This window comes from Malurus melanocephalus, unplaced genomic scaffold, assembly GCF_030028575.1.
Source record: "Malurus melanocephalus ecotype Western Australia unplaced genomic scaffold, MMel_1.1 scaffold_454, whole genome shotgun sequence".
NCBI classification, from domain to species: Eukaryota; Metazoa; Chordata; class Aves; order Passeriformes; family Maluridae; genus Malurus; species Malurus melanocephalus.
The window spans coordinates 383,100-407,892 of record NW_026623686.1 but is presented as its reverse complement, the minus strand read 5'-3'; the positions used below and the strand labels follow the sequence as shown (position 1 = coordinate 407,892).

Sequence of the window (24,793 nt, the reverse complement as noted above, 5' to 3'; positions counted from 1 at the left end):
GGCTAGCAGAACTGAAAAATAATTTCTCAGGAGAAACAATATGGCATTAATAGGTGTGGTCACTTCCAAAGGAAGGCAGAAATAAAAAGAGGGGATATAAAGATCCTCAAGAGCAAGTTGCAATCTCAGAAAACACAGGAACTTTACATTYCCCTTTCCCTCCTTCCAAACTTAACAGAAAAATTCTACACTGAAAGGTGTTAAAGCACTTGAAAATCTGAAACTGTTTTATTTTCGAAGATGTTGCCAAGATAAGAGTTCATGGTTAGATAATTTTGCTATGAAGCTTCTATTTGATTCCAAAAAAAGAGTTATAATATACCTGGTAAAACATATCTTGTCACAACAAATTTTTTTCTACATCATTTCCACACGAGTCATGAAAAATAATACAGCCTTGTTGGAAAACAATTTGACACCAAGCTCCGGTGTAAATTATTCTCCATTCAACCATTGCTGCTGATATTTCAAAATGCAAAGACTATTTGCATAATGCTTAACTAAGAGAATTAATATGAAATACAAGTTGGCTAAATTTCTGTGAGCTCTTAAAACTAAGTATCAAGTAAAAGACATTTTGTCCAAACAACTAATCTTTAAAAAACTATGATTTAAAAAATGTTTACTTACACAAAAAATGTATTCATTTTCAGCATTCTATAGATATTTAAAATGTATATATGTAAACTTGAAGACCCTTGATTTCTTTGATAAATTTCTCAGTTCCATATTTTTTGTTGGAGGTCATGAAATGTTTTTCCCTTTTAATTTTTCTTCCATATTAACATCACAAAGATAGATTTTCTACCCAGTAAGGAATTAGGCAACAGAAAAAAATCATCTATCATGTCAAAAGGGGACAACTCATATTATACCCAGGAGACTTTTGTAATTGCAGAAACTTAAACTGGATGGTGCCCCCACTAAGAATAGGTTTGTTTTAATATTTCAATTCTGGGTGCTGAATGTCATCAAATCCCCTGAAATCAGCTCTGAAGCAATTCTCTGAAGCAATTCTCAGCTACCACATGCTCTCACTTAAGAAATGTTATGCCTCTTCCACGGTGAATACATTCCACCTCATATCGATGCTGAACAAAYGTGTCTGCACCAAGTACAACACTTTCCTCCACAAATGGAATTAGCTCCAGGCTGCTGGGCATGGAATAGTTTCAGACAGTTCCATACCTGGGCAAGGAGCTGTACTGGCGCTGAGCTTGCTGGAAACTCTCTCGTTCTTCTTGCCGCTGCCGCTGCATTTGGACCTCGACGGACACGGAGTGTCTGCCGCTCTGGGAGTACGACTTGGCGCTTGGCTGCAACACAAAAATGAAAATGTTTTAAGCAAGGCAGAAAAATGCCCACAAAAGAGCCATCATTTAAGCTGCCATTGTACAAATACAGMGATATTTGTTTCGACATAAAGCTCAAGGAGCTCTTTTGCAATAATTAGGTTAAATTCTGACCCGCAACGATGGCCTGCGCTACAAATTCTGTTTCTCACCTACCACTTCTGAGATGTATCAGGCAAACAATCATCCAGAATGGGTTATGCTTTTATGGCAATGTTCTCATTTAAATGAAGTCAGATTTAAATTAGGAACAGATTTTCAGACTCTCTGAGTTAGCCTAGCCATGGTAATGTTAYGTTTTACACCCCACTCAGGATTTGAGGGGGGAAGGAGCACAGCAGCTTTTTTGAACCTCCCCAATACACTCAAGYGATGCTCTCCTTCAGTAGAAACATCTTATTTTGCTGTTGACCCAGAGATGGATAAAACATTTTCTGGTTCAATATGATAAAGTAGATAAATTCTTTATATCACCAAGTCTTTTGTGGCCAGTGAGGACTCCTGTATCTCTGTGTAGGATCTTAATGAGGTGACAATTTGAAACTTTAAGGCCAATACTAAGAGCAAGTGAAAAYGGATGGTCTTTCTGGGAATACAGAGTATTACTGGTCAAGATCTGACAGAATGGCTGGATTAAAACATGAATGGAACATGAAAAAGCTTACTTTTGTAYAGACACAACCTTTAATTTTACCATGCTACTTTCTTCAGATTTWGTGATTTCATTTTGCAAAATAGAGAGTCACAAAAATCAAAGAATGCTATGGGCTTTTCTTGTTGTTTTACTTAATAAGGTTTTGCCTACAAAGAAACAGAGCATTTTTTTTTCCTTAAAATTACCAGTTACTGTTCCAAATACATATGTTTAATCATGGGCAGGTTAGGGAGCATAACCATTTGTCTGAGCCTGGGACTGAAACAGCTTGTCTCACACTTGCTTTTAAAGCACRTTTTGCTTTTTTATCTCTGCTTTTCCTCAAAAGAAACATTTCTTGGTTTTTTCCATTATAATTTCTGCAGCAGAAAGAGATCATAATGGCTCACAAATATATGCAAGATGAAAGGCTTTTCAAAARCTTTGCACATTGAAGACAAGTTTTAGAAACTAGAAAGTTGTCATTTGTGACATAAATGTCTTATTATAGTCACGTACCTGCGGTAGCCAGAAACAACAAATTTTAAACAGGTGTACAACTTTTAGAAACTTTGCTATGAATGACAATACACTTCAGACAGAGCACCAGTCTCAGCTCAGAATTTAACAGATACCCTTTTCCCATTATGGGAAGATTACTGGCCAAAAGAATCAGAATGTGAAAGCACAGACTAGGAATAACAGTGAATTTATTTAAGAGAATACTGAATGCAACAGTAATGTCTACTTCATAATAGTTTTATTCTATAGAAACCTCACTAAAACAGCATTTCTCATGAAAAAATGCTTCAGGAATGGTGAGATGAAGCAACAAATTGAGAAAATGGAATCGTATGTCAGCCTTGTGGGAAATTTTCTTGGAGATGAATAAGCTGTACATATGTATGTCCAAACCAACAACCCCCACAGAGATTTCCTTCTATATTAAATAAGGGCAACACATACAGAGCAGCATTTCAGTTATTGCATATGTCAACATTTCTAACTTTCTTGACTTTATTGAGAGTCTTCTGACATTTGGTATTTTATTGAAGGGCTCAGCTTATGGCAGGGAGTGATTACCTGAAAATCACASGGTTTATTTGTGAATTCTCTCCTGTGTGGTTATAAGCAGCTTACAGCGAACCACAGGGAAACTCAAAAGTTCCCATATCAACTTCTCCATAAAGAATGAAAACATTTAAACTAAGATTTCAGAGCCAATCTCCTCATTTCATGGGTTTCACTTCAACAACATTGGAAAGCTTGCAGCTACATTATGTCATATGTGAGAAAGCAGTTATCACAGACAAGACATGAAATCAGAATTGCTTCTCTTTATGTGAAAACAGTTGCTCTTTTTTCAGCTGGCTGTAAATATAATGGATTAAGGAATCTGATGGTACAGAGAATGGTTAAATTGCCCCATAGGTGGAGATGGGATTGAGCTGCTGCTCAGTTTAGGTTTACACAAGACAATAAAATGCATCATCTAGAAAGCACATACTCATGTGTGGAGAGATTAAGTTACTGCAAAAGCCTGTAGGAAAGTGACAGAGGCTCTGAAAGTCCTAATGGAGTATCAATGGACTAAGATGAAAATATAACTTCAGAGATATTTCTTTTTAATGCACTATGGAACCAATGGCTCAATAGAGGYAGGAGCTGTCACTCCTGCCTGCTGCTGCAGTACATGCCCAAAATGACGGGATTTGAGGAGTCGGGTCTGGATTCTTTGCAGTTCACGAAGAATTTCATCTAATGGACGGCATTTATAATCTGATGGGTCTAAAGGCAATCATCTCAAATCCATTATCTGATTTACTGAAGGTATGAATACCTGTGTGCCCYGCTAAACTAAGAGGATTTGCAATACTTAACTAATCTGGAAAGGACACTTATTTAGTCTGAAAGTTATTCACATCTAYATAAGCTGTGCATATAATTGAATCTACTGTCTCATTTCAAGTATCCAAAAATATGTCAATGAGACATAAAAATTCTCCCTTTGTATGTAGTAACATATTCTGTAACATAACATATTTACACACAAACAGGTACATTCAATGATCTTATTAATGAAAAGGCCCTTCTTTCAAACCTTTTCATTCAAAACATCAGGAATACCACTGTGAATGCCTTTGAGATATGGTTATGATGATATAAAGACTTCATATATTACATTTTTGACTCTTAATTTGCTCAAAAAATGCTAATCTCCATACAGTGATAAAACTTTTCAATGTGCTGTTGATTAAAGTAACTAAACAAAAAATATTCATATAATAAGTAGCCTTAGTCTTCAAAAAACTGATGATAATTTTATCTCAGTTCTCATAGAATGCTTTTATATACATATATTTTTCTAAAATATATTCCTAAGTACACATCTATATAAATGCTTAGCCTGTTTATGTCAGCATAAAATGGAGAAAATTATGGAAAAAAAAATGTTGCACTATTTTCAGATCTTTCAACAGCAAMAAAAACCATGTACAAAGAATACACATAACACAGTAATTTTAACACTGATATGAACACAGTGCTAAGTACAATTATAACAACCTGAAACCATCCAACAAACCTGGCAACAGCTCGGTCCTCACAAAACAGATTGATAAGGACTCTGGCCTCGCTTGCAATGAGATGTATGACAAGCACTGACCCTTTAAATTAGAATATGGTCAAGGCCACAATAACAGCCAAGGCTGAGTTATACAAATAAATGTATGTTCATGCCTTCCACAGTACATTTAAGTGGCAATGATAGTTACGGCATTCAGCATTGTTAAACGATATTCAGCATGGAAAATTGTGCTTTAAGATAGATGAAATTGCACACTCTCTTCTCAAAGAGGCATTAATTTAAAACCAGGGCTGTAAAGGTAAAAGTTCCTCCATTCTCACTTTATGTGAACAACATTTTTTCATGTTACAGAGAMTGCACCCCCATGGTTAAAGTTGCAGTGACCATTATCAGTAGTCCAGGACAACAAAGGGACAAAGGTCCATCTTCTCTTTTCCTGCCTACCCCAGGGGCYGCCCACACAGCCTCTTTCCCTGCAGAGTGGCATTTCTGCCCACACGGGTAATTCTGCATGGTGGCAGCACAGATCCCTCAGGAATRGCACAGATCAAAGCTGCCAGTGAATTACAGAGAGGAGATCATGGGGGCAATTCAGGGCATTGGGTTTTCAGGGAGATCCACCCACTTCAGGTGATAGGAGATCTACCAGTGTAGGTGACAAACCTATCTGACAGCCTACAGCCACAGGGATGAGCTGGGAGAAGTGCTTGCTCAGACTCATAGAACTCTCTAGGCTGATAAAGAAATAGTTAACAGGGAGATTATTAAAGGACCAAGTCCCTTAGTATTTTCCTGGTTATTAAAAAAGACCATTATTTAATATTAAATGTGTTAATTTTTTTTTCCAGATTAAGCTCTGTGTTTAAGCAAGAAGTTTCAAGTTCACCTGGMAAGTTGGCAGGCACAAGGCCCCCCAAAAGTCCATGGTTCTCATAAGGCAGCACTAATTAGAAATAGATAAGATTAAATGACCTTGCCTGCTTTATGTGAAAATGTACTTGGCACAGATGACAGACAATCCAGTAAATGTGTATATCAAAATTGAGAATGATAAAAGACATTCAGTGTTTCTGGGAGATGTCCTTGAAAACTATTTTTACTTCCATCTCTGTGTTTATGTTGCTATGGTGARCAGAACATATAGCAATATGTCTTTTAAAAATTGTCAACAGGTGTRTGTATTAATTCAAACAACATATAATAAGAAAACCCCACCCTTTCTGTACCTCTCTATGGTGTGTATGTTCGAAGCTGAGCAGTATGGAACAAAGATTTCTGTTCTGTCTCAGGAAAAGCAGAGAGAAGATCTTCAGTATGACAGAAACAAACCACTATGCCCTGAAATTCTGCTTGGGGTATTTATGCTCACTGTTTGCCTGTGAGCTACAAATATGTTTGTTTACTAACTAAAATGACTTAATTTCTTTTAAAAATCTCTCTTCGATTTTTAATTTCAAATATATTAGTAGATTAAAGCTAGTGGGTAAAAGAAGTTAAAAATGTATAATGTTAGAGCCTAAACATGATTGTATTTTATTAAATCCTTTGCAGATTTGATATAAAATGGATGTTAACTACACAGCCAGAGAAACTATCAGTGGAGACATTGCCTTGCATAACTTTGGTTTCCTCTCTGAAACAGATTGTGAGATAGGAGAAACTGCAATTTAGCTTCTAAGGTTTTTGTCTACTGCAATGCTCCATTAGATATTGCCTAATATCTTGCATAAAATATCCTAAAATAGATACTTGAAATGGATTAATAATAGAATTAATACTCTACTTCTCTTTCTCAGTAATGTGTTGAGTAATTCTACATAATTTATAGCTTSATATAAACTTTACAATGTTTGTATTGAATGAAGTCTGTTATTAATTTTTTCAGGTAATATTAACATGCTATGGTTGAAGTTACAGCAATAAAAATCAGGCTTTTGTTGTTCCTAAATAATTTTAGATTATCCAAAATTTAGTATGTCTTTGACRAGGTCAAGGTCTTGAGTACAGGGATAACAAACAAGTTAAACATCTTAAACAGACAAAACCAATTTTTTTTTTTTCTGTAGAGACAAGACCTACACACCAACAGACAGCAAAAACAACCCAAGCATAGTCCCCAAATTTTCTGAGCCTTTATTTATCAGGCCACGTATAAACACATTATTAAGACTCCTGGCGTCTTTACAAAATCATGTCATTATTTACCTTAAATTTGTGCATGTAATTAAAGCTATACTYAGACAAGTCAGGTAGTRTATATATTCTGACCCAGTTAGCTGCTATCTWYAGAAAAYAAAATACCTTTTTATTTGACTCCTRAATATTTAAAGTAYAGTTTGCTCAGCTGCTCTCTCAATGCCAGTTTTTTTCCCATCATTCAAACAAATCCAGGATGACTGGAGATGAACATTTCCAGTATTTGTGAATGGAATTTGCCACTTCCCATTTTCATTTCAATTATTGTATTGAATTTGAAGAAATAAACCACCAACTTTTGTCCCTCCTGCATCTTTGTGGGTTTTTTTGGATCACTGGTGTGCTTCTACAAGAAGGCCTGGCAAGCAGCTGTAGTGTTTTCCATTGATTTAAAACGCTCTTTTTTAAAAATTGGATTGTTCAGTCCCATGACATTTAGGGCTACAGAGTTGTGGTTTTGTGATTGAATGGGGGGTGTCTGTTAATCAAGATGTGACTAGGCGAAAATACAAGATATGGAACAAATTACCACAAAAGTCCCCCAAAGCCTGGGAATGGTACAAGGATAAACCTCAGCAGACCTAACACAACCCAGAAAAGCACAGAAAACAGAGGCTCAACTTTAGTACCAAACAGAAAAATCAGCCCCAAAAGAACTCTGCATTGGTATAAAAGTGTCATAGCAACTGCAAGCGTCTTAAATATTAGCAGACACACTGTAATTCTGTGCAATTCTATRTGCCTGCATACACATTTCTGCAAACTTTGACTGGAATTAACACCAGCAGGATTAAAATGGATTAATCAAATTTTATGTTATTTTTATCCTTTCTTCCATGAAACACCAGGCCTGTAGTATTGCCCTTGAAAGCCTCTTATACCTTGCCTTTTGAAATACACACACATAAAAAAGCGCCACATAAAAGAAAAAAAAGAACCACTATGAAGCYTGACAAAGTCATCTTGAAATAAACAAATGCAAAAATCTATTCCATAAAGCTTAGACTCAGCTGCCTAACTAGTGGATTTTTGAAATGGCTCAATGTTGCAAYGTTTAGGCAGTTACTTAAAMCCTACCAGTGTGTCATTCAAATGGCCTTGAGCAGAAATATTATGGTGCTTAATAGACGGTGTCATTTCATTCCAGCACTATCACTTTTTGTGTCTGTTCAGCYGCCTGACACAGAGTGAACACTCGCAGGCAGTCAAGTACTTTGTTTACCGGCAGGACAAACACGGAGCAGCAAAGGTCCAGCTCTGCTGCATTGTTCATGTGCAGAGAAATGACCTTCACCTGCTGGGCAGCAGCAGAAAGGGATGGGCAGGCACCCACGGGTACCACACAGAGCCAGTGTGATGTGCTCCGTGGAATGAGATCTGCCTCCGAGCCAGGGAGGAGACTGAAGGCATCTGTCACWGGTAACTGGACTCCTGTGTCACAGGCCATTAATAATCTGGAATGAATTGGACTTGGTGAGGTTTACAGGATCATTTTGATAATATATGAGTGGGTTTCTGAGGTATTGAGCTCTTCTGAATCTCCTCAGAGCTGCCAGATTTCCATCARCATCTATTACTTACACTGCAAACTTCATATTCACTCATACTTCCTTAAAGTACCCAAYAGTCCCACATCACATCAGCACCTTGTTCCCTATCCTCAACCATCCCATCAGCTTGTTAATGAGAAATGCAAACTACTTATCACCTCATAGCACACACTTCTCCAAGGAAGAGTTTTTCCTCTCTTTCTATCCAAACCAGGTCAGAGTTGGCTGCTGTTCTGCGGCTCAGAGGTTTCTCTGCATGCAAAGCCTTTTGTTTGTGTAGGCTGCACAACCCTTCTCCCTCAGGTGAGAACACTCTTTTCAACAATGGCCCATGTACAGGTGCCCTTTGCACTGCTGTGGTTTGGAACCAACAGCTCACAGATGGAGAAGACTGAAAAGATACTGATGAATGTATCTAGGTATTTTCCTACAAGTATATTAGAAACCAATTTTGCATTTTTTTGTGTCATTGGTATTTAATAATACATCTGGATCTGTTTTGAGAGGTTGTCTTAAGGAAGTCCATCATTTTAGACTATCATGTTAAAGTAGTATAACACACTCTTTTAAGTGAGAGGGTTATGGCTCTTTAATACTGAAATGACTGTGAACTGCTGAAATGGATGAGATCACTGCTTTATCCTTTCCAAGCATTGTGATCTTGAAAGGCTGGAGTRCATGATGGAAAAAGAAAATTATAATTCAAATAGACTCTGGGCCACTTTTTTTTTAAAGTACTTAAATAAAACATTTGGTCACCTATGTATTTAAAAACAGAGCAGCTCCTGCAAAAGCAACAATAAGCTTCAGAATTAATATTAACACATTAAGCTGAATTAGTCACTTTGAGCTCATTTGCATGATCTGTAGAAGSGGAGTAAACAGAGAGATACCATTTGTTTGAATAAGAGAAAATAGAAAGGTCAGTGTTCTGACCCACAATTTAGGAAATTATTCCATTCCTAAGGTAATCAGTCTGTCATCCAAAWAATTCCCTTCTCGCTCATTACAAGAAAAGATAATAAAAGCCAAGTTGACTGTCTAAAGTTGCTATGGCATTCAGATATACAACAATTTGGCCCATGACCCTCAGTAGTGAAGTTCCCAAGTCTTCAAGAGTACAAGCTTTCCTCATACACAGTCTTCCCAAGAATGTTGCTCAAATCTCTYGTTTGGAAACTGAACAGTAGCTGATATGGATAATAGAAGGTACCAACTACACCCAGCCMCAATTTATCCCCAAATGACTAAACTATCACAGTGATAAGCTATCACATTATCTTCCACACCTCAAATTGAAAGCATAAGGGCATTTTAAAAGAAGTTTATATTATTTAATCAATTTCAGAGGAAGTCAGATGTTTTCTAGCACAGCAAAAGAGAAGTCTGTACCCTGATACTGTTGCTCTCAGTGACTTCATACACAGAGATGTGGCTCTTTGGCTGTTCTCACCCCTCAATCTCATGTGCATGGCAATGCTGAGTAACAACAACTCACTGCCCTCACCCGCTTCAGAGGAAGCTGGGAGAGATTCTACTGTTGTCATCATACGGTTCCCACCTTTTTGGGAACACAGGCAAGCTGTTCACAGCCTTTATCATGGATTTTCAACAAAATTACAGTATCTATCCCACATTTAAAGGATCCTAATTTGGGATATGTAATTGATTAAAAAGCAACACTAATTCATTCAATTATTTTAATCAAGATAAGCACATGAATTTAAATAATTGTATCACATCACTATATCAGTATTTAAAAGATCAATTAGGACATATCTCAATACAGAACTATCTCAGCTAATGTGTCAGACACTACTGTAAAGCAGGCACATCTTTTGTACTGTGAAAAGTCATAGCTCTGTCTTTTAAGAAAATAACTAAACACAGTGATATTGCTTCAGAGAAAATACCATTTACAAGGTTACATGTTCCACTATTAATTGTTAGTATGTATTTTATTCTGATTTTCCTTGAAAATTTCAGATCAGTAGATACTGCCTTTGAGACAAAAAGAATCCAAGCAGCAACTCACAGAGCCAAAGGTCTAAACACAGAGCAAATAATGCTATCTGCACACATGACAGATGGCARAAGAAGTTTAGAAATGAAGCAAGTATCAATGAACCAAGATGGGGATAACAGCAGGAGTCAGCCAACCTTCCCAGACYGGACAGGCCCTGCACACTCACCCAGGGCTGCTCAAAGCTGTAAGTGCGTCTCCTGTCCTCCACGTCCTCGTCTTGCTTCGCCTGCTGGAACTCCTGTCTCAGGCGCTGTATCCGGTCGTGATTGTTGGGGGTCGATCTGTTGCTAAAAGAGGAAAGGTGGAAATGATCAACACACTTGGGAACTGCCACCTGGTACTGGGACTGCTACTGCACTGCAGGACTACGGACCTAAAAATAATTCACAAGCATTTAGTACCAAGATCTTTAGTTTTTTTTAGGATTATTWATGCTGTTTGTCTTATAAAGAAACTTCAGATGTAGCAAGGATAAGACAAATAAGGATAKTTCTATAAATTGTCATGAGTTGTTGGCACCTTTTCAGCATATGTCACTCCTAGAGAATGAAGAGAATAGATATGTTGGTGTCAGACCAACATAAAGGGAAATTAAAAGTCCTAATGATCTCTGCTACTGAATAAACAAGAAAGATACTTTCTCCCAATCAATAAACTGTAGTACTGTCAGATCTTTATTCACATCAAATTAATTACAATGTCTGAAGGCTCTACCTATATAAAATTTGGTTATTTTCCCCAATCAATAAGAGCCTGTCATCCCTTAGYTCTGTTTTTAACAAGTCTTTTAAATTGATCAGTCTGAAAGCATTAAAAGGCTTGGAGGGCAGTAAAAAGCCATCCATTTGACAAGGCCATAGGCAGGAATGGATCCAGGCAGCAGACAAGTGCTGGCCTCAGCCAGCCCCACAGACACCGGGTGGGCTGGGGAGGCTCTGTCCCAGAGGTGTTGACACAAACCAGCACACCCAGAACCTTCGATCCTGCAAAAACATCAATTTTTCCACAATGCCTGGTAATCCACACTCCACAGCACAGGTGGATGTGAAACCATAATGCAACACGCACAGGAGAGGATTATTTCATGGGGAAGGGGAAAAGTGGTCTTGTTGACATTTTTCCAGCTGTGCAGCTCCTACCTGACCCACTCTTTCAAACGTTAATGTGGCAATCACAGGAAGCCTGACAAACAAATATGCTATATCAAGACTAACCAGAAGCATTTTAATCTATTCTTGTGGAGTTCTTGCACCCTGCATTTTGTCATTTATTTCAAAAGAGCTGATGAGGAATGGACAGCTTTGTTTCAAAAGAGAAATCTGCAGGGAGACAAAGGAAAGCAATTCCATAGATTCCTTGGACACAGGGTATAATRAAACAGAGTGAATTTATATCCTGTGTCTTCCCTCGTATGAAAAGAGACAATTCTAGAGTCCATTTGTGACTGTTTGCCATGTCTTTTGGGATTGGTAGGTGCAGGGCATTRGAGGTTGCAGATGTTTGAGACGTTACCACCCACTCTTTTCAGGGCCAGTAAATAAGAGTTTATCAGCACTTGGTTGGCCAGACAGAAAAATTAGTATGAGTCTGGCAAAGGCTAATTTTTGAAGTGGTTTGGGTTGATTTGTTTTTTAATTTATTTGAAACSAAAGGCAAAGAAAAGGAAGGCATTTACAGAAGTGTTTTCTTTCATGGTTTTATTTTTGCCCAAATGGGAGCTTTAGGAAATGCTTTAYTTGTAGGCTAAGTCAACTTCCATGTGCAAATTACCTTTTGAAAAGTACAATTAAAAGAAAGCTTAATTAAGAGCAGGTGGAAATGAAACACTGGTATTTTCAAAATTTCCACTTCATTGTAGGTGTGTTGCTAATTTTATTTCCTTAATTCAACGTCATTTTGTGAAATAGCTTATCTCCATTTGCAGTTTTATTTTATGTAAATTTATTCCTTATTGTCAGCTTTACTATACAACCACTTGGGTTTTTTYCCATGAATTGCTATACCCTTCACATTTTAAAGGGATTGATCACAATCCAAGACAAGACATACGAAACACTTTTAAATGGTTTGTTAATTTCTAAAACTGATATTGGTTAATCCAACAAACAAGTAGACCGATGCTTTCTACACAGACAAATGTTTTCTGCATGATAAATTGCACTTWAAGAAGCAAAAATATAGTAAACATTAGTATTTCAGGTATAATGGKTTTTTTTAAATAAACATTGAATTTCTGTGCAAAAATTACTAGAAAAGTGCTATCTGCAGATACCTTGTAGTACTCAAGATGATGGGTAAATAACCAGCCTTCCATAATTAAGGTTGTTCCACACTCCCAGGGTTCACAGTGCAAAAGTGACACTCAAGCAGTTTATCCAATGACAAACAGMAGGTAAACCCCAAAAATACTGCACCAAACCTTGTGCATTATACAGAATACAGTGTACCAGCCCTAAAATGGGCTACTGGATGGGTAATTACAGATCTGAGGGCATCTGCACGTTTTGTGATWGTTATTCATTAAACCAATTACATCATCAGAGGAAGAGCAAGAAAATGCAGTGTCCATGCCRTGAAGCCAAAATGTCTTTTCCCGAACAACAAATGCATGAATTTGACACTTTCTACACTGCAGAGATGGAATAACACAGGACATGGAGGATCCTGGGATTTATGATCAACTTGTCTCAAGACCTAAGAACTTATTCTAATGCCAAAAAAACCCACAAAAAAAGGAAAAGAGAAAATAAGTCAAGCTGATTTAAGAAAAGTTATTCAAAGTTATTAAAGATTTGATAATGGCAGAGAAGATAAATCTTTTAACAATATTTCTATTTTATGTGAAAAGCAAGGGACATGACCCAAATTTAGAAAATTGCAAAAGAAGTGAATTATAAAGAGGACTATTTCACAGAAAAGAAAGAATAAAATTAGAATAAGGCATTTCTATATCTAGCCAAACTTCTTTGTGCTCAAAAATTCTGTAAGAAACAATAAGTGAGATCCAGTCAGTGGATTTATAATAATAAAAAATTAAATATTTTTATTTAGAAGAGGAAAAGGTAAAAGGCAGACAGCTAAGGAGGCATTAAGATACATTTCTTAAAAGATTGTTTGAGGCTTAGATTATATCTTAGATTGCCTTCCTTTGGTTTCTATTTTCATTTCAACCTTGTTCTGATTCTCTAGGTTAAATTATAGCTGCCTTCACCTTCTCACCACTGAGGGCTGGCATATCTCTGTCCTGGCCTGACATGGTGTCTTCTCTTCATACCTCTTGCCATCCAGGTAATCTTATCATCAGTGCTTTTTTTGCTATTTTTTGTCTCCCACTGCACWCAGAGAACACTTGGTAAACCCACTTGGTATCTCATTCAACTCCCAGTTAGTACTTCCAGAAGGTGGGAAATGCAGAAATCATAATCACAAGTAGAAAATGGCACCAATAAAATTTTGGAGTCAGTGGTGCAAAACTTAACTTCATTCCTTTTTAAGGTACTTTTCAGGTCTGTTTTATCTACAACTCTTAATGCCTAAAGTCACATCATTATCCCTTGGGACAGAGCTAAACAAATTACATCCAGTGTGAAGTGTCCTTAGCCAGTCTAAAGCAAAATTAATTTTCACTTATTGGATGAATTGACCCAAGAGAGGCAGGGTCATATCAACACACTACTAGGATGCAGGCTGCAGGTGTTCTTGCTGCTCAAATTCCCCTTTGTGGGTGTATGGTGTAAGTTCTCAAAAGTTCAATTAACTGTGCCATGTTTTGTTTGAGTGACATTCAAATGAACCAAAAATCTGAAGGCAGATCCACCTCAAATAATTCAGCACTGTGAGCAGGAAGGAAGGAGTTCAACTTGAAATCCATCCAAAGTCTATTGAAGATTTGACCTATGCTAGCTTTAAACCTTTTAGCAAAACTGRAATTACAACTCTCTACAGTAACCACAGCTTGCCCAGACAGCCTTCCCTTAATTACAGGAGGGCTGTGAATTTACAGCAGACAATTAGCACCTCCTAGCATTGGATACCAGCAATGTTCTTCTACCAAACCGCTCTCAATACTAAATGTTCTTAAAAGAAATAAAAATCAAGGAAAGGCTTTTAGGGCCAAAGTTTACTTGGGTTGCAAAGCATCTGTGCTTTCTTGTATCGTAGCTCTACTTGGCACCCCATTGCCTTCCATCTGCAGATGGCACATTTCACAATCAGTTATTTTGTGAGCACTGCTTCAAAAACACACCACCACCAGCACAGACTAAAAATGCAATGGTAAGCAAGGCTTAGATAGGCCAGGGCTGTCACATATTTCCAGAAACAAGCAGTTGCAGCAATGGCCATCAGAGTCTCAGATCATTAAGCAATGTCTCAGTGTGATGTCATGCACTGATGTGCAGAGCTGAATTCCTTTCAAAACAGTCAGATTTTCAGTGTGATAAAGTAGGTACAAACACGCTACTGAACAGAGACGACTAAAGCTTTGGAAAAAAAATTATTGGCCTGAAAAAGCATGGAAAAGGGCCTTAACAACACCACCAGGCAGTTGCAACCTGACTAGAATAACCAAAAGGTTGGTAAACAAACAGTGTTCTTTACACCTTGAAATCCTCTATCGCACATTTGAGCTGCCGGGGCCTCACTGGCCTGACTGGCTGCTTAGATCTCCAGATAGCAGTTATAAAACACAGATGGGTTCTTATTTGCTTCATGCTGGCAGATAACTATGACCCATWTGTATGATATAAACTGCTTTTTGTTTGAACAGATTACTTGTGTCRTATTAAAAATCAAGGTCTGAAGTTGTATCTACCTCTGTTTACACAGAGTTTATTTCCATCACACTGAGGATTGACAATGTCCTTGCTCTGGTGGCCAGGCCATAGTTGSTGGCACACATCCTCACCAAAGTACAGGAGTAACTGAACGTCTACAAAATTGACCCCTGTCTTCATCGCTTGAGTAGGATGAGACAGCCCAACAGAAAGCAGAGCGGTGATAATCTGATATAAAAACTTCTGCTACATTTACTGGAACTCGAGCAGCCTCTCGCCACAGTGCTTAACCCCAAGCAGATGGATTTGTCTGTTTCGGACAGCCCTTGAGGGTGAATAAGCAGAAGCTGTCAAGTCATTTCAAAAASTCATGGACATAAACCAAAATGAAAGTGTGCCCTTTACCAGCCTTAAAGTTACCACCACGTCCCAATGCACAGTCTGCTGGCTTGTTCACTTGAAGCACATTTGTTAATCATCAGTGACACAGATGACTGTGCCCACACGGCACAGGGTGGTGAGGGCCGAGCAGCAGCACAGTCTGCACCGTCTCCTTCCTGCCACCAGCTTGCCAGAGAAGGTTGGTCTTTTCCTACTGTTTTGCTCTGTGGTTTATTTTTTGACATCTGAATGCCACTCCTCAAGCTTCAATTACTGGGACCGATTGGCTGGTCCTCTCCTTCCATTGTGCCCTGCATATGGTCCTTTTCTGAGACATCACAGAATTGATTTTTCATGAACACGGCTGGATATTAACACTTACAGGCATGGTACACAAAGAGGAGCAAGCACTGAGGGTGCAGTATAAAAGAGCTGTTACGTGATTACAGAATTGCTACAGTCAGACTGAGAAAAAAATTAGTTGAGCAAGAGATCAAATTTGTTAGACTACAAATGTAGTTGTAACATGGTAACCTGGAAAGTGGCATAAAAAGCCTTACTCCCCACTACTTWTGTTTTTCTTAAGTGTCAAAGAATTTATTGGGAATAAGGCATAAAAAGGTAGGGGAGAGGTGYTAAAAACCAAAAAAATGTATGAATTACAAAACTGCAAATAAAAATAGTTTCTCTGCACAAGCTTCATTAAGTTTTATCAGCTAGTATCTTGGGTTTTTACACTCAAACCACAGGTCATAAATTCACAGTAAATCCCCCATATGTTCACCAAACACCTGAATTCAATTTCTCTTCTAGTTGTAAGAAACAAAATGTGCAGCTCAAATTAATTATGCATGCAAAGTTAGTCTCTAACAAGGGCAGCTTCTTGCATGCTGAAGGGTATACATTCAATCCGAATTTCGCCCCCCCCCCCCAGATCTCTTTCAATTTTGGCTTATTTCTACTGTTCACAAGGTTATAAAAATCCTCCTCTCTTGCCATTTCGTATTTGCTAAATGAACACAGAGCCTTTTATATCCTTTAAAGTCTGCAGATTTTAGAGKCAGTTARATTCAGGGATTGGCTTAATGTGACAGGCAAGATAAAACATGTTACCTGTACACATACCTACACACTTCAGCMTAGTAATTCCATCAAAACAGGATTTAAACTTTAGGATTTATGTCAATATGCATGCATGTGAAATCAGCTCATTGGGAATTTTTATGTCATTYCAGTTTACCTTCACAGTGGTACTATCTACTGCAATGCTATGAAGAGGTACATAAGACTCCAAACGCATTCACTTTCTTCAATTAATAAAATTAATTTCCAAATTTTGACATTGTGTTTAAATGATCATTGCACACAATTTCAACAGAATAAACAATTAAAAAAAAAAAGATACACCTCTCTTCTCTCRGTTAGAAAGGTAACTCAAATGCTCTAAATTCAGAACTCGCTTCTGATGTGATGGCCATAAATAATGTGGGGAGGTGGAGCTGATGGGGAGGTCACTTCACCACAACARTCTCTTCAAACTTTCCAGACTAGATTTCACTTTGAGTCCCTCTGTGGCCCTCCTGTAGCAGGGCCATCATTTTACAACCAGTGAAATACGAAGAATGCACCCAAGACCCTTTTTATTGCCACCATCACTCTTCCTTATTAGCCTGTCAGGGCCTGCACACCAGAGACTGAAATCCAGTCTTACTTTTCAGTGGAATTCTTCTACTAAAAGGAAAAGCAGAGATTTTAGGAGCTTGCTATAAACGTCTGAAAACAGATACTCAGCTACTGGGTTATCACACAGTTGAAGCCTTACTTTAGAGCTGTTAGATTTTGCAGATAAGCCAAGCCAATTTTCAGCCACACTCAACTTTTTACAGCCGTTGTCATAGGGCACTGCATCTTCCGAGTTAGAGAAAGAAAACAAGGAAAACAAAAAAAGAGAATACCACAAAACCTAAAAGAAAATGCAAGACATCTCACTGTGAATTTCTTATRAGAGCATTAAAGAAATAGCAGAAATAAACAGGGAAAGATTWAWTAAATMATGAAAAAGAAAATTTTWAAAACATTAGTGATCAASCAAYGGAGAAATATGCAGTTTTGATTCTAAATGAAATACAAAATTACTTCAACATCAGGTATGGAGAAATGGGCTCTGACCTAAGAATCTTCTATGCTAACTGGAACAGACAGTGATGGCTCCAGTGCTGTGAGGTCTGATGAACAACAATTAGGTATCACAGGCTATTCTGTGTCAATGCGAGAGTTGCCTGGCACAGTAACACAAAGACATTTGACAAAGACCACAGAGAAGAAATCCCCTCCTGGACCTAGCTGGCCATTCCTGTGCCAGCAGAAGGGATCATCCAGAAGATYCCTAGTAGTCTTCAGGCCATGCCAGCCTTTGTTTCCATTTTAGCTAATCCAGCTGCTTTGCTGGAAGCTGTTTCTCTCTGGGTGAGAGTGGGGGCAGGAGCCTTCAGCAGAGGGGCAGCAGCCAGGGAGCAGTCACTCCTAAAAGGATCTGCAAAAAGGAACATCTGTCCGTGGCCAGCACCMCCTGTGAGGTGTGAATGTTGTGACGTGGGACGATCCAGCTCCTTCCAGCATATCTCACACAGCTCAGCTCCTGCTCTGTGCTGACACCGTGCTCTACATCATAAAATCAGAGCCCAACTCTAGGCAGCACCAGAACGCAGGAAAAGAACGTGTCTTTTCATGGGAGGAGTCTAGCAATATTAAAAATAGCAAAAAAAAAAAAAAAATCCTGATTGCACTGTTTGATTTGAAGGATGCACTGAGAGGGATATTCAAATTAATAAAATTTCCAAATTTAAAAAAGATTTGGAAAAAAGGATTATTCAAATAATGCAGYATTTTCAAATATAATGTGAATGGTGAAATATAGCTCTGTTTCAATGCAAAACCTCACTTAAAAAGTATTTAATGCTTGAYAGTAACTTATACTGGAAACCCAAAAAATATTTTATGTTGTTTATTTCTCTTAGATCACAGAAACACTTAGTAAATAGGTACCAGACTGTGGCAACTAGCAAAATAAAACTAATAAAAAGAATAGAATGTTTTTGACTCTTGTGAATACTTGCCCTTAATAAAATGACATCTTGTTTTAAAGTTTCATTAAACTACAATATTAAGCAATACACTGCTAGACTAACACTGATCTGCTGACTCAGACTACTCTTTAAAATGCCTGAACATTAAAAAAGAGAATACATTACACCAAGTTCACATGTCTTCCCCTGTCCTTACCAGCCTCTAACATAACTATAATATAATTATTTCTGTACTTTGACAGAGGGGCTATTGCATTATAAATCTCCAAATAATRTTTTGATTGATTTTACGTTATAGCTTACTCTAACTATAGGCTAATTCCAAACTGCAGAAGAGAAGTTTTCMATTAAAAACAAACAAACAAAAATTACTTGGCCTAAGGATAACAAATCTAGGTAAGATCYACCAAATCAAAGTTTGACATGGGCTCCAAATCTGAAACTTGAGAAGACTCCCTTTGATAGAAGTAGATCAAAAATTCTATATAAAACACAGAAGAATTTGCGATCATTGTTTTATTTTTTGAACCACATAACTTGCAATCTCTAAATTAAACTTTAAATCTGAACTTACCGTTAAGCATTTCATCATTCAGAGCCTGTGCACATAATATGACTCAACCAAGAAAAAATTTAATCAAAGCTAAGATTGATTACTTGAATTGATGCCTAAATTCACCCGACTGTTGCCTTCTTACAAAGTTTATCACTAAGATTTATACTGATTTGCATAAAAACTAATTAAGATTTTTTAATTAAGTAATATATGCATATGGAGAGTAAAAAAAATCAGTATTATACTTTGCAAAACAAATGATATCTGGATAAATCCTTTCAGCATTGTATTTTAAAGAAGAATATTTTAGTAAAGAGATGTTTCAATCATGGTTTACCATCACACTGTCTTGATTAACTTTGAAACTAGAAATTGCTGTAAAATTACATTTATATTTAAAAAAAAATAAATTCCAGGTAAGGACAGACAAAAACAGTAATTACCTTTTATCCAAAAATTCAAATGGTTATTTAGTGAGTTAGGTGGAACTCAGCTTTTACTACTTAAGGTAWTTTCAAGTTATTTCTATTATTTTTCCTCTTGGAAATGCTAAAAATGTCTTTCCCTCAGGATTTTTTTTTTCAGAAGTATTGTGCTGGGGGGTCTCACTATGCTTTGAAACATCAGATTAGAAATCTTGAATTCTAATGTTTCCTGCCATTGGGCTGTTTAATCTCAACACAAGTGCAGATTTCAAAAATCCAGAAGTGTGTTTCTCTTACTGCAGAAAAAACACAACATTTGCTTAGCACCGTTTCAATATTTTACCAAGAGAATTAGCCTGATAAAGGCTGTAGAGAAGCTAATTTATTTGCCAGGAGAAGATAAGGTGAGATTTTTTGCAACCAACTGTAATAATTTAAAAGGCAGGCATGTAGTTCAAACTACTCCTCTGGACTCTTTCTAAGGGAAAGACAGAGAAATCAGTTACTCCAGAGGGCAATTCACAGTACTTGTCTTTGGATGCAAGAGCTCATTACTTTTTTTCATTGACAAAGAGGAGTAGAGGGACGAGATCAGGAAAGCTTTAGATAATTATATTAGGGCAGATGAATCCATTCTAGATGGCTAAAGTGTGCTCAAGGTAGGTGGAAATGCACCATTCCAAGAAACCTGGTACTAGGAGGAGCTGCTGGTCACCTGGCATAGCAGTATAACCCAATACTTWGATSKTTTKRTWSMAAWRMKYWTTKSWAYMAAAMSATCWRAGTCACTCAGCCTCTCTGTGTCTGCATTCACATAAYCACAAGTGGGCAAAAGCCTTTTTTAAAGCCCTGCATAAAGTTCATACAATAAACAGATCTCATTTACCTTAGTGTAATTTTAAGGTTTCTTTACAGAGTACCCTACGCTACTGTTTGTAATTCTCTTTTATGGAAAAAAAGTCCTAAATTTTTAAGTTTCGGAAGCATATAGGAGTGTATAGAGCGAAGCCAAGAACTGCAACACAACAGTTTTTGTGGTTAASGTTGCATCAGTACAGCTAATTTGTATCTCAACTTCTACATTACTTCAGCAAACACTAGGCAAATGCTATAAGGTTTTCCTGGGTAACATAATTGCAATATGCTTTTTAGCAAACAGGAAGAAATGAAACATACATAATAAGTAATTCCACTTAGTACTCTAAATTTATTTTGCGTGATATTGGCAGTGCATTACAAAGTTACAAGAGGATTATTTCTCRTTGTTATTCTTGTAGTCTTAGGTTGATAACGTTTCATTTTGACACCATAATGGTGTCTCTGGGGATTTTGATGACAATGTGTTTTGACATCATGTTAAAATATATCCAAACTGATAGCACTTTATTTTGTCATCATTACCTAGTTTCATTTGGTTTTCYAAGATACTGCTTTTTTCTGACATCTTTAATCAGAAATATTTCAGTCCAAGCAGCAAGTGTTAAAAAAAAAAGTTTTGCAGGYGTTAAATAGGGCTGTGCAGCACATATTACTGCTGCTCAAACTTGCACTGGTCAGATATCCCAAAATGTAACAGATTAGTCACACGGTGCAGAGCTCCAGATCATAAAACATGAAAATGCCTTTTCTTCTACAGCACGATAATAAATGTAATAAATTGTACTGTAATTCTATTTCAGACACTTGAGGCAGGAGGCCCAGCAGCAAGAACGCTGCCGTAAACCAGAACCTTCTGCTGCCATTGGAGCGTCTGACGCGCACTCGCTTCACGGGTCCCTGTATAGAAACCAGAAAATATTTCCTGAACGCTATTAAAAAAGTGAGATTTCTAATTCGTAAGCTTCACTGAAATGGAAATTGCTACATATGTGATTCTAACTAAAGAACAGCAATGCCAGTTCCTGTACAGAGCTCTAAAATCCAGCTCTGGGCTTGAGCTTCAACTGGCGCAAACCTGTCTAGACCCACTGAATTCAACAGAGCTTTGAGAATTTATGGACATGTAAAGATCTGACCAGGGTTTTAGGGGAAGAAATAATGAATAAGTTTCAAGCTCTAAGCTTCTTGTTACCTGCATGAAATTCAGGGATTGATTCTGAAACCATTTGCTATAGAAATGATCTGGTAAACTATCCCTGGCTGCCAGAAAGATGCACATCATACCAATTGGAACATGTCCACTTACAGCTATATCACTTGCTTTCTTCTTTTTGTTATTTACTAATTCTTCTTTCTTTCTTTTCAATGAATTACAAAGCAGCTCCAGGGAAATCAACACATTACATGTACTAAGAAGTATATTTATTCAGCACAGCAGCTCAAGTTCTTCTTACTAAAATGATTGCTGATAAAAATCTCTAATTTTAAGCATTAATGCATAAGATTTTTCTGCCATTCAAATCTGATCAAAGAGATTAAAGAATTTCTTCTTTTCCCTCCACTCTCCTAAACCATAATACTTAACAGAAATTGCTTGCATTATCTTATTTCAGAGAGCAGGCTAGAACTGAGACAATCCCTTGATCCCAGTTCATGAATAAAGCATTTAATGGACTGCACTTGTCAAAGGACACACTAGGCATTTGATCTATACAGTAAACAAATGTCTATGAAAAACATTCCCCCAAAAAAGACAAAACAAAAAAAAACCCCAAAAAAACAAACAAAAAAAAAAAGTCCATTGCAACTCTTTATTTAAGATATTTTCTTTCCTTCCTCTCTTATTTCACGATTAGGACTCTGAAGGTATTGATGGGGTAACAGACTCACACTGAGATAAAACCAGAATTTTTCAAACAAGTGATAGCAAAATATTCCAGGAAAACTGCTAATCAGGCCACCTATAGCTCATACACAACCACTCTCCAATAGCAGGAATTAATTGTTACAACACCAGAAAATGTGTAATTATTAAAGAAGTGACAGCAGGCTAAGTTGTACCCTGACATTCCAACGCTCTCCGCATCTTTTTAAATGGTTTCCTTTGGGTATTTCCAGCAAAGGAGAACTTCTGCCAGCAAAAGAAAATTAAGCTACAGAACTGTGAGCCTACATAACTATGAACCCAGCTGACCTGAAGAATTTGATGCACACCTACAAAACGCTTTTTCATGCTCTCAGAAGACAAGATGAAATATTACAAGCAAGAAACTGCAGCTATTACCATAAGCAATACTGCACAGCCAGTTCCATTTAATGCAAATTATAGACTTGTTTCTACTGGCACTGACCATTCTTCACTAGCCAAAATCCTAGCAGGCTGAGAGGCACATATATAAGACTGTGCTAATTTTAACAAATGTCTTTATTTTTAAAAGGTATTCAAACTATGTTTTCTACCACATTTTTTCACCTCAATTTTAAAGCTCAGTGAAGGSTTCTCCAATTATCTTAAAAAATAAGAATTACAATTAATTTTTAAAGAATCTTTTTCAATACAATGAGCCTTATTAATGCAATGAGCTGTTAAGTGACAGACTAATGAAACATCAGCACAAAATTGCACTGGTATTTAAGATTAATCTCTGAAATACGCTCATACTGTAGTAGTGACTATGTAATTCAAGGGTTATATTGTAACAGGTCACACTATTTTTTTGTCAYGTGTGACTGCCTGTAAAGAGGGAAGCACTACCAGACACTGAACATCACTCGTGTAAGCACCAGCCTGTTCTGAAAATTACTTCTCCCATACAAATGGCAACAGAAACTCCATGAATATCTATTGGAATTTCCAGAAACAATGAAGGCAAGGCACAGATYCCAGAGAGTAGTTTATGTTTCTATGCTGTTAGATCACACTAAGTTCAGTTCCCATGAATTTTCTCATTTGAGCCACACAGTAATTTGCTTTCCAGGGAAACCAAAATCAGGAATTAGAGGCTATGTAAGGAAAGAATGATAAATATCCTTAGTAAGCAGGACCCACAAAGCTCTGATTTTGCTGCACTTTTCCTATTTRATTTTATTATTTTTGTGAGATTCTTGCATCAACAAGTGCTACTCAAAAACCGGGACCCTGTCTGCAGCAGACCCTGCACAGACAGCCTACAACCAACCCTTAGCCAAAGATTTCACAGTTTAAGAATAGATCTGCTGTTGCACAAGGGAGGCACACACACATTTGTGAAACGTTCCTTTTCCCCAGGATAAATGCATGCAGGGGAGGCTCAGCTCAGTGACTGACTGAGTGAGAAAGGAGCCGAGCTATACAGGACTACCCTGGAGACATCGAAAGCCAGATGAATTAGATATTAGAGCAGGCTGCTAAAGCCAGAGTACCTGAATGAGATCCCCCTAGTGATGATACTTGAAGAAATTCTGTGGGATTTAGATATCATCCATACTAATGGAGAGGGTCACTTCAAAGTTGCTCGCTAGGTCAGGAGCTGACTAGCACACAAGGTGGTGATGGTATCTACTGTGACTRTGAAAAGAACTGGCAGAAAATATTGTGAGTGAAGGAACTACAAACTCATTTTTCCTGTGTCGAGGTTGAGTAGATGCTTTTTGCAATCCATCAAGATTGCTAAAAAGGAGAATCCTCCACGAGACAGTTCAACCCCTCCCTGCCTTCACAGTAGGCAATATTTAGTCCAGCCACCCCTACACACATGGGAAGGGAGATCAGRGAAGTCCCAGCACTTGGGGAACTGACTTCATTTGCATTGTTTTTACTGCCACTCTGATTAAGAGATGATGTAGATGTATAAGCAACACGCAGAAACCATTCTGGGCATTTTTAAAAATCAAACGACACTTCTCTCTGTTGTCTACAGCTAAATGCTTCCTTAGCAGGGCTGTAAAAGCTGGTACTGAGAGAACAATACAACTCTGTAGCTCATGGTACTTATTTAAAACAAACCAAATGGTATGTTATATTCCAACTATTGCTCTATTAATAGTGACAGTTCAGGTTGTATTTTTCCAGTTTCATCACTCCTCTTAAATTATTTGCACTTGATGTAGACCAGGCATAAAATGAGCAGAAAACAAAACTTTTGCCATTTTAATTTAAATTCTCATAATGGCAGGTCAAATTTATGTGAATTCTTTGGTGAATTGGTTCCTTTATTAGTACCCMGTTTAATTCAAATCAGAGTCTTCTACAGAAGATTAATTAAATATTAATCAAAAGTCCAGGGCAGCCTAAGCTTCTGTTCCATTAACCTAAATGTGACTCCACACAGAACCACAATGCCTCTTTTCCTCCCCTGCCCTATTTT

At 37.4% G+C, this 24,793-nt stretch overlaps 1 protein-coding gene across 1 annotated transcript in view; it reads right to left on the bottom strand.

Moving 5' to 3' along the window:
• The window catches only part of PARD3 (par-3 family cell polarity regulator), a 392,579-nt gene that overhangs the window by 4,291 nt on the left and 363,495 nt on the right, over positions 1 to 24,793 (bottom strand). Inside the window, 2 exon segments of the mRNA XM_057380497.1 lie at positions 1,189 to 1,316; positions 10,512 to 10,632. Coding sequence (XP_057236480.1) covers positions 1,189 to 1,316; positions 10,512 to 10,632 — 249 coding nt within the window.